General features: G+C 64.7%; 1 protein-coding gene across 2 annotated transcripts in view; it reads left to right on the top strand.

The window, feature by feature from the left end:
- rap1gds1 (RAP1, GTP-GDP dissociation stimulator 1) overlaps positions 1–12,430 on the top strand; it is a 74,465-nt gene that overhangs the window by 20,874 nt on the left and 41,161 nt on the right. For both annotated transcript variants that reach the window (XM_079258077.1, XM_079258076.1), the window contains one exon: positions 10,466–10,591. In XM_079258077.1, the coding sequence (XP_079114203.1) occupies positions 10,466–10,591 (126 nt within the window). The remainder of the gene's footprint in view (positions 1–10,465; positions 10,592–12,430) is intronic.

Here is a 12,430-nt window from a genome sequence, read left to right as displayed (position 1 = left end):
TGACGCCATCGACGCTGACGCCGACAACGCTGACGCCACGACGCTGACGCCACGACGCTGACGCCGACAACGCTGACGCCACGACGCTGACGACGCTGACGCCACGACGCCGACGACGCTGACGTCACGACGTTGACGCCGACAACGCTGACGCCATCGACGCTGACGCCGCTGACGACGTTGAGGCCATCGACGTTGACGCCGACAACGCTGACGCCACGACGCTGACGCCACGACGTTGACGCCGACAACGCTGACGACGCTGACGCCACGACGCTGACGCCACGACGCTGACGCCGACAACGCTGACGCCGACAACGCTGACGCCGACAACGCTGACGCCACGACGCTGACGCCGCTGACGACGTTGAGGCCATCGACGTTGACGCCGACAACGCTGACGCCACGACGTTGACGCCGACAATGCTGACGACGCTGACGTCACGACGTTGACGCCGACAACGCTGACGCCATCGACGCTGACGCCGCTGACGACGTTGAGGCCATCGACGTTGACGCCGACAACGCTGACGCCACGACGCTGACGCCACGACGTTGACGCCGACAACGCTGACGACGCTGACGCTACGACGCTGACGCCACGACGCTGACGCCGACAACGCTGACGCCGACAACGCTGACGCCACGACGCTGACGCCACGACGCTGACGCCGACAACGCTGACGACGCTGACGCCGACAACGCTGACGACGCTGACGTCACGACGTTGACGCCGACAACGCTGACGCCATCGACGCTGACGCCGCTGACGACGTTGAGGCCATCGACGTTGACGCCGACAACGCTGACGCCACGACGCTGACGCCACGACGTTGACGCCGACAACGCTGACGACGCTGACGCTACGACGCTGACGCCACGACGCTGACGCCGACAACGCTGACGCCGACAACGCTGACGCCGACAACGCTGACGCCACGACGCTGACGCCACGACGCTGACGCCGACAACGCTGACGACGCTGACGCCACGACGCTGACGCCACGACGTTGACGCCGACGACGCTGACGCCACGACGCTGACGCCACGACGCTGACGCCACGACGTTGACGCCGACAACGCTGACGACGCTGACGCTACGACGCTGACGCCACGACGCTGACGCCGACAACGCTGACGCCACGACGCTGACGCCACGACGCTGACGCCGACAACGCTGACGACGCTGACGCCACGACGCTGACGCCACGACGTTGACGCCGACGACGTTGACGACGCTGACGCCACGACGCTGACGCCACGACGCTGACGCCACGACGCTGACGCCACGACGTTGACACCGACGACGTTGACGCTGACGACGCTGACGCCACGACGTTGACGCTGACAACGCTGACGCCACGACGCTGACGCCGACAACGCTGACGCAACGACGCTGACGCCACGACGCTGACGCCACGACGTTGACGCCGCTGACGACGTTGAGGCCATCGACGTTGACGCCACGACGCTGACGCCACGACGTTGACGCCGACAACGCTGACGACGCTGACGCTACGACGCTGACGCCACGACGCTGACGCCGACAACGCTGACGGCGACAACGCTGACGCCACGACGCTGACGCCACGACGCTGACGCCACGACGCTGACGCCACGACGCTGACGCCGACAACGCTGACGACGCTGACGCCACGACGCTGACGCCACGACGTTGACGCCGACGACGCTGACGCCACGACGCTGACGCCACGACGCTGACGCCACGACGTTGACGCCGACAACGCTGACGACGCTGACGCTACGACGCTGACGCCACGACGCTGACGCCGACAACGCTGACGCCGACAACGCTGACGCCACGACGCTGACGCCACGACGCTGACGCCACGACGCTGACGCCGACAACGCTGACGACGCTGACGCCACGACGCTGACGCCACGACGTTGACGCCGACGACGTTGACGACGCTGACGCCACGACGCTGACGCCACGACGCTGACGCCACGACGTTGACACCGACGACGTTGACGCTGACGACGCTGACGCCACGACGTTGACGCTGACAACGCTGACGCCACGACGCTGACGCCGACAACGCTGACGACGCTGACGCCACGACGCTGACGCCACGACGTTGACGCCGCTGACGACGTTGAGGCCATCGACGTTGACGCCACGACGCTGACGCCACGACGCTGACGCCACGACGTTGACGCCGACAACGCTGACGACGCTGACGCTACGACGCTGACGCCACGACGCTGACGCCGACAACGCTGACGCCGACAACGCTGACGCCACGACGCTGACGCCGACAACGCTGACGGCGACAACGCTGACGCCACGACGCTGACGCCACGACGCTGACGCCGACAACGCTGACGACGCTGACGCCACGACGCTGACGCCACGACGCTGACGCCACGACGTTGACGCCGACAACGCTGACGACGCTGACGCTACGACGCTGACGCTACGACGCTGACGCCACGACGCTGACGCCGACAACGCTGACGCCGACAACGCTGACGCCACGACGCTGACGCCACGACGCTGACGCCGACAACGCTGACGACGCTGACGCCACGACGCTGACGCCACGACGTTGACGCCGACGACGTTGACGCCGACGACGCTGACGCCACGACGCTGACGCCACGACGTTGACGCCGACAACGCTGACGACGCTGACGCCACGACGCTGACGCCACGACGCTGACGCCACGACGTTGACACCGACGACGTTGACGCCGACGACGCTGACGCCACGACGTTGACGCTGACAACGCTGACGCCACGACGCTGACGCCACGACGCTGACGCCGACAACGCTGACGCAACGACGCTGACGCCACGACGTTGACGCCGACGACGTTGACGCCACGACGCTGACGCCACGACGTTGACGCCGACGACGTTGACGCCGACGACGCTGACGCCACGACGCTGACGCCACGACGTTGACGCCGACAACGCTGACGACGCTGACGCCACGACGTTGACGCCAACGACGTTGACGCCGACGACGCTGACGCCACGACGCTGACGCCGACAACGCTGACGACGCTGACGCCACGACGCTGACGCCACGACGCTGACGCCGACAACGCTGACGACGTTGACGCAACGACGCTGACGCCACGACGCTGACGACGTTGACGCCGACAACGCTGACGACGCTGACGCCACGACGCTGACGCCGACAACGCTGACGACGTTGACGCAACGACGCTGACGCCACGACGCTGACGCCGACGACGTTGACGCCGACAACGCTGACGACGCTGACGCCACGACGCTGACGCCGACAACGCTGACGACGTTGACGCAACGACGCTGACGCCACGACGCTGACGACGTTGACGCCGACAACGCTGACGACGCTGACGCCACGACGCTGACGCCGACAACGCTGACGACGTTGACGCCGACAACGCTGACGACGCTGACGCTGACGCCGACAACGCTGACGACGTTGACGCAACGACGCTGACGCCGACGACGTTGACGCCGACAACGCTGACGACGCTGACGCCACGACGCTGACGCCACGACGTTGACGCCAACGACGTTGACGCCGACGACGCTGACGCCACGACGCTGACGCCGACAACGCTGACGACGCTGACGCCACGACGCTGACGCCACGACGCTGACGCCGACGACGTTGACGCCGACAACGCTGACGCAACGACGCTGACGCCACGACGCTGACGCCACGACGTTGACGCCGCTGACGACGTTGAGGCCATCGACGTTGACGCCACGACGCTGACGCCACGACGTTGACGCCGACAACGCTGACGACGCTGACGCTACGACGCTGACGCCACGACGCTGACGCCGACAACGCTGACGGCGACAACGCTGACGCCACGACGCTGACGCCACGACGCTGACGCCACGACGCTGACGCCACGACGCTGACGCCGACAACGCTGACGACGCTGACGCCACGACGCTGACGCCACGACGTTGACGCCGACGACGCTGACGCCACGACGCTGACGCCACGACGCTGACGCCACGACGCTGACGCCACGACGTTGACGCCGACAACGCTGACGACGCTGACGCTACGACGCTGACGCCACGACGCTGACGCCGACAACGCTGACGCCGACAACGCTGACGCCACGACGCTGACGCCACGACGCTGACGCCACGACGCTGACGCCGACAACGCTGACGACGCTGACGCCACGACGCTGACGCCACGACGTTGACGCCGACGACGTTGACGACGCTGACGCCACGACGCTGACGCCACGACGCTGACGCCACGACGTTGACACCGACGACGTTGACGCTGACGACGCTGACGCCACGACGTTGACGCTGACAACGCTGACGCCACGACGCTGACGCCGACAACGCTGACGCAACGACGCTGACGCCACGACGCTGACGCCACGACGTTGACGCCGCTGACGACGTTGAGGCCATCGACGTTGACGCCACGACGCTGACGCCACGACGTTGACGCCGACAACGCTGACGACGCTGACGCTACGACGCTGACGCCACGACGCTGACGCCGACAACGCTGACGGCGACAACGCTGACGCCACGACGCTGACGCCACGACGCTGACGCCGACAACGCTGACGACGCTGACGCCACGACGCTGACGCCACGACGTTGACGCCGACGACGTTGACGCCGACGCCGCTGACGCCACGACGCTGACGCCACGACGCTGACGCCACGACGTTGACGCCGACAACGCTGACGACGCTGACGCTACGACGCTGACGCCACGACGCTGACGCCGACAACGCTGACGCCGACAACGCTGACGCCACGACGCTGACGCCGACAACGCTGACGGCGACAACGCTGACGCCACGACGCTGACGCTACGACGCTGACGCCACGACGCTGACGCCGACAACGCTGACGCCGACAACGCTGACGCCACGACGCTGACGCCGACAACGCTGACGGCGACAACGCTGACGCCACGACGCTGACGCCACGACGCTGACGCCGACAACGCTGACGACGCTGACGCCACGACGCTGACGCCACGACGCTGACGCCACGACGTTGACGCCGACAACGCTGACGACGCTGACGCTACGACGCTGACGCCACGACGCTGACGCCGACAACGCTGACGCCGACAACGCTGACGCCACGACGTTGACGCCGACAACGCTGACGACGCTGACGCCACGACGTTGACGCCAACGACGTTGACGCCGACGACGCTGACGCCACGACGCTGACGCCGACAACGCTGACGACGCTGACGCCACGACGCTGACGCCACGACGCTGACGCCGACAACGCTGACGACGTTGACGCAACGACGCTGACGCCACGACGCTGACGACGTTGACGCCGACAACGCTGACGACGCTGACGCCACGACGCTGACGCCGACAACGCTGACGACGTTGACGCAACGACGCTGACGCCACGACGCTGACGCCGACGACGTTGACGCCGACAACGCTGACGACGCTGACGCCACGACGCTGACGCCGACAACGCTGACGACGTTGACGCAACGACGCTGACGCCACGACGCTGACGACGTTGACGCCGACAACGCTGACGACGCTGACGCCACGACGCTGACGCCGACAACGCTGACGACGTTGACGCCGACAACGCTGACGACGCTGACGCTGACGCCGACAACGCTGACGACGTTGACGCGCTGACGCCGACGACGTTGACGCCGACAACGCTGACGACGCTGACGCCACGACGCTGACGCCACGACGTTGACGCCAACGACGTTGACGCCGACGACGCTGACGCCACGACGCTGACGCCGACAACGCTGACGACGCTGACGCCACGACGCTGACGCCACGACGCTGACGCCGACGACGTTGACGCCGACAACGCTGACGCAACGACGCTGACGCCACGACGCTGACGCCACGACGTTGACGCCGCTGACGACGTTGAGGCCATCGACGTTGACGCCACGACGCTGACGCCACGACGTTGACGCCGACAACGCTGACGACGCTGACGCTACGACGCTGACGCCACGACGCTGACGCCGACAACGCTGACGGCGACAACGCTGACGCCACGACGCTGACGCCACGACGCTGACGCCACGACGCTGACGCCACGACGCTGACGCCGACAACGCTGACGACGCTGACGCCACGACGCTGACGCCACGACGTTGACGCCGACGACGCTGACGCCACGACGCTGACGCCACGACGCTGACGCCACGACGTTGACGCCGACAACGCTGACGACGCTGACGCTACGACGCTGACGCCACGACGCTGACGCCGACAACGCTGACGCCGACAACGCTGACGCCACGACGCTGACGCCACGACGCTGACGCCACGACGCTGACGCCGACAACGCTGACGACGCTGACGCCACGACGCTGACGCCACGACGTTGACGCCGACGACGTTGACGACGCTGACGCCACGACGCTGACGCCACGACGCTGACGCCACGACGTTGACACCGACGACGTTGACGCTGACGACGCTGACGCCACGACGTTGACGCTGACAACGCTGACGCCACGACGCTGACGCCGACAACGCTGACGCAACGACGCTGACGCCACGACGCTGACGCCACGACGTTGACGCCGCTGACGACGTTGAGGCCATCGACGTTGACGCCACGACGCTGACGCCACGACGTTGACGCCGACAACGCTGACGACGCTGACGCTACGACGCTGACGCCACGACGCTGACGCCGACAACGCTGACGGCGACAACGCTGACGCCACGACGCTGACGCCACGACGCTGACGCCGACAACGCTGACGACGCTGACGCCACGACGCTGACGCCACGACGTTGACGCCGACGACGTTGACGCCGACGACGCTGACGCCACGACGCTGACGCCACGACGCTGACGCCACGACGTTGACGCCGACAACGCTGACGACGCTGACGCTACGACGCTGACGCCACGACGCTGACGCCGACAACGCTGACGCCGACAACGCTGACGCCACGACGCTGACGCCGACAACGCTGACGGCGACAACGCTGACGCCACGACGCTGACGCCACGACGCTGACGCCGACAACGCTGACGACGCTGACGCCACGACGCTGACGCCACGACGCTGACGCCACGACGTTGACGCCGACAACGCTGACGACGCTGACGCTACGACGCTGACGCCACGACGCTGACGCCGACAACGCTGACGCCGACAACGCTGACGCCACGACGCTGACGCCACGACGCTGACGCCGACAACGCTGACGACGCTGACGCCACGACGCTGACGCCACGACGTTGACGCCGACGACGTTGACGCCGACGACGCTGACGCCACGACGCTGACGCCACGACGTTGACGCCGACAACGCTGACGACGCTGACGCCACGACGCTGACGCCACGACGCTGACGCCACGACGTTGACACCGACGACGTTGACGCCGACGACGCTGACGCCACGACGTTGACGCTGACAACGCTGACGCCACGACGCTGACGCCACGACGCTGACGCCGACAACGCTGACGCAACGACGCTGACGCCACGACGTTGACGCCGACGACGTTGACGCAACGACGCTGACGCCACGACGTTGACGCCGACGACGTTGACGCCGACGACGCTGACGCCACGACGCTGACGCTACGACGCTGACGCCACGACGCTGACGCCGACAACGCTGACGGCGACAACGCTGACGCCACGACGCTGACGCCACGACGCTGACGCCGACAACGCTGACGACGCTGACGCCACGACGCTGACGCCACGACGTTGACGCCGACGACGTTGACGCCGACGACGCTGACGCCACGACGCTGACGCCACGACGCTGACGCCACGACGTTGACGCCGACAACGCTGACGACGCTGACGCTACGACGCTGACGCCACGACGCTGACGCCGACAACGCTGACGCCGACAACGCTGACGCCACGACGCTGACGCCGACAACGCTGACGGCGACAACGCTGACGCCACGACGCTGACGCCACGACGCTGACGCCGACAACGCTGACGACGCTGACGCCACGACGCTGACGCCACGACGCTGACGCCACGACGTTGACGCCGACAACGCTGACGACGCTGACGCTACGACGCTGACGCCACGACGCTGACGCCGACAACGCTGACGCCGACAACGCTGACGCCACGACGCTGACGCCACGACGCTGACGCCGACAACGCTGACGACGCTGACGCCACGACGCTGACGCCACGACGTTGACGCCGACGACGTTGACGCCGACGACGCTGACGCCACGACGCTGACGCCACGACGTTGACGCCGACAACGCTGACGACGCTGACGCCACGACGCTGACGCCACGACGCTGACGCCACGACGTTGACACCGACGACGTTGACGCCGACGACGCTGACGCCACGACGTTGACGCTGACAACGCTGACGCCACGACGCTGACGCCACGACGCTGACGCCGACAACGCTGACGCAACGACGCTGACGCCACGACGTTGACGCCGACGACGTTGACGCAACGACGCTGACGCCACGACGTTGACGCCGACGACGTTGACGCCGACGACGCTGACGCCACGACGCTGACGCCACGACGTTGACGCCGACAACGCTGACGACGCTGACGCCACGACGTTGACGCCAACGACGTTGACGCCGACGACGCTGACGCCACGACGCTGACGCCGACAACGCTGACGACGCTGACGCCACGACGCTGACGCCACGACGCTGACGCCGACAACGCTGACGACGTTGACGCAACGACGCTGACGCCACGACGCTGACGACGTTGACGCCGACAACGCTGACGACGCTGACGCCACGACGCTGACGCCGACAACGCTGACGACGTTGACGCAACGACGCTGACGCCACGACGCTGACGCCGACGACGTTGACGCCGACAACGCTGACGACGCTGACGCCACGACGCTGACGCCGACAACGCTGACGACGTTGACGCAACGACGCTGACGCCACGACGCTGACGACGTTGACGCCGACAACGCTGACGACGCTGACGCCACGACGCTGACGCCGACAACGCTGACGACGTTGACGCCGACAACGCTGACGACGCTGACGCTGACGCCGACAACGCTGACGACGTTGACGCAACGACGCTGACGCCGACGACGTTGACGCCGACAACGCTGACGACGCTGACGCCACGACGCTGACGCCACGACGTTGACGCCAACGACGTTGACGCCGACGACGCTGACGCCACGACGCTGACGCCGACAACGCTGACGACGCTGACGCCACGACGCTGACGCCACGACGCTGACGCCGACGACGTTGACGCCGACGACGCTGACGCCACGACGCTGACGCCACGACGCTGACGCCACGACGTTGACGCCGACGACGTTGACGCTGACGACGCTGACGCCACGACGTTGACGCCGACAACGCTGACGACGCTGACGCCACGACGCTGACGCCACGACGTTGACGCCAACGACGTTGACGCCAACGACGCTGACGCCACGACGCTGACGCCGACAACGCTGACGACGCTGACGCCACGACGCTGACGCCGACGACGCTGACGCCACGACGTTGACGCCGACAACGCTGACGACGCTGACGCCACGACGCTGACGCCACGACGTTGACGCCAACGACGTTGACGCCGACGACGCTGACGCCACGACGCTGACGCCGACAACGCTGACGACGCTGACGCCACGACGCTGACGCCGACGACGTTGACGCCGACAACGCTGACGACGCTGACGCCACGACGCTGACGCCGACAACGCTGACGACGTTGACGCCACGACGCTGACGACGTTGACGCCGACAACGCTGACGACGCTGACGCCACGACGCTGACGCCGACAACGCTGACGACGTTGACGCAACGACGCTGACGCCACGACGCTGACGCCGACAACGCTGACGACGTTGACGCAACGACGCTGACGACGCTGACGCCGACGACGTTGACGCCGACAACGCTGACGACGCTGACGCCACGACGCTGACGCCGACAACGCTGACGACGCTGACGCCACGACGTTGACGCCGACAACGCTGACGACGCTGACGCCACGACGCTGACGCCGACAACGCTGACGACGCTGACGCCACGACGTTGACGCCGACAACGCTGACGACGCTGACGCCACGACGCTGACGCCACGACGTTGACGCCGACGACGTTGATGCCGACGACGCTGACGCCACGACGCTGACGCCGACAACGCTGACGACGTTGACGCCACGACGCTGACGCCACGACGCTGACGCCACGACGCTGACGCCGACGACGTTGACGCCGACAACGCTGACGACGCTGACGCCACGACGCTGACGACGCTGACGCCACGACGCTGACGCCGACAACGCTGACGACGTTGACGCCGACAACGCTGACGACGCTGACGCCACGACGCTGACGCCGACAACGCTGACGACGCTGACGCCACGACGCTGACGACGTTGACGACGCTGACGCCACGACGCTGACGCCGACAACGCTGACGACGCTGACGCCGACGACGCTCATGTGCAACATTTTCCATCTTTTGTTTTCAGAGTCCAGCAAAGAGCAGTTTGCTTCGACCAACATCGCCGAGGAGCTGGTTCGTCTTTTTCAGAAGCAAACGGAGCACGAGAAGAAGGAAATGATCTTTGAGGTTCTGGCTCCGCTGGCTGAAAACGGTACGGTCATTCTTCCAAGCAGTTACAATCCGTTTTTATCGGAGTTTAGTCCATTTACAGGTGAAGAGGGAAAATGTGCCATCTGAGGTACATCACCGTTCAGTTTGACTCAGTGTCCTGCGTTTTTTACGTAGATCTAAAAGGACGTGGTCTACACAGTCCTGTGCGGTTGCTTACCATTAGTGAAATGACTGAAACGAACGTCCACATTTACGTACAAAAGGAAGCAGAAATGAACCTTTATTATCCTAATTTTCTCTGCATCTTCAAGCTACAAGGACTAAACCAGGTCTCCTCTTGAGAGCAGGATGAATGCAGCGGTTCTTTTTTCTTTTGCATCTTCAACGTGATATTGTTGCTCCATGTGGAATCTGTCCTTGTTGTATAATCTTCATCATTTATTTACATCGACTTGATGTGCAGAGAGTTTTGTGTCTTTTATCTGCATTGGTCCCAGTGTGGGACGACCTGAAGGCTGGGAGATCTGAGCTGTGTTTATGGTTAACTGGAGAATCATTGGGACCAGTTTATCTCCTGCGAGACGTTTGTGTGTTGCCGGTGTAGGTGTATAAATCCAGATGTGAGGGTTAGAGATGCTATAGAGAGGATCCTGTAATTCCTGGCTGTGACTCGTGCTTCCTGCTCTAACTGCACAGTCATGACAGACGAGTGCTGTGTTTGCTCCGCTGCTCTTTTCTCTACATATCACTGTGTGTGGAGGCAGCAGCTTCCAGACCGACGGTCTCCAGGACAACGTCCTACTTAACTCTACTCCAGAGAAGCCTTTCCTCTCTCTGCTGTTAGTCACACTGCAGGCTGTTCATTAGGCTTCACACCTCCTCTCTCAGCAAGAGTTTAGTGCTGAGAAGGTGAGACTGATGACAGAGCAGCAGCGGTTCACCAGCCATCAATCCCACGGCATCAGTGCACATCGTCAATAACACACGCCCATAAAGACAGATCTTCCCTCCCTTCTTATTTGTAGTTAAACTGAGATTTTTACATGATTTCAGCTTCATTAATAACCAGGAGGCTCGGTGTCCATCATGGTTCCACCGGGTATAGCTGCAATGACAGCTATACCCGGTGGAACGCCCACAGTCTCCGAAGAAAACCCTCCGTATCCGAGGAACGCCCACAGTCTCCGAAGAAAACCCTCCGTATCCGAAGAAAGCCCTCCGTATCCGAGGAACGCCCACAGTCTCTGAGGAAAGCCCTCCGTATCCGAGGAACGCCCACAGTCTCTGAGGAAAACCCTCCGTATCCGAGGAACGCCCACAGTCTCCGAGGAAAACCCTCCGTCTCCGAAGAAAACCCTCCGTATCCGAGGAACGCCCACAGTCTCCGAGGAAAACCCTCCGTCTCCGAAGAAAACCCTCCGTATCCGAGGAACGCCCACAGTCTCCGAGGAAAACCCTCCGTCTCCGAAGAAAACCCTCCGTATCCGAGGAACGCCCACAGTCTCCGAGGAAAACCCTCCGTCTCCGAAGAAAACCCTCCGTATCCGAGGAACGCCCACAGTCTCCGAGGAACGCCCACAGTCTCCGAGGAAAACCCTCCGTCTCCGAAGAAAACCCTCCGTATCCGAGGAACGCCCACAGTCTCCGAGGAAAACCCTCCGTCTCCGAAGAAAACCCTCCGTATCCGAGGAACGCCCACAGTCTCCGAGGAAAACCCTCCGTCTCCGAAGAAAACCCTCCGTATCCGAGGAACGCCCACAGTCTCCGAGGAAAACCCTCCGTCTCCGAAGAAAACCCTCCGTATCCGAGGAACGCCCACAGTCTCTGAGGAAAACCCTCCGTCTCCGAAGAAAACCCTCCGTATCCGAGGAACGCCCAC

Source organism: Telmatherina bonti (genome assembly GCF_933228915.1).
Source record: "Telmatherina bonti genome assembly, chromosome: 18".
Taxonomy (NCBI): domain Eukaryota; kingdom Metazoa; phylum Chordata; class Actinopteri; order Atheriniformes; family Telmatherinidae; genus Telmatherina; species Telmatherina bonti.
Note: the sequence above shows the minus strand (reverse complement) of the source record. Positions and strands in the feature narration are given on the sequence as shown.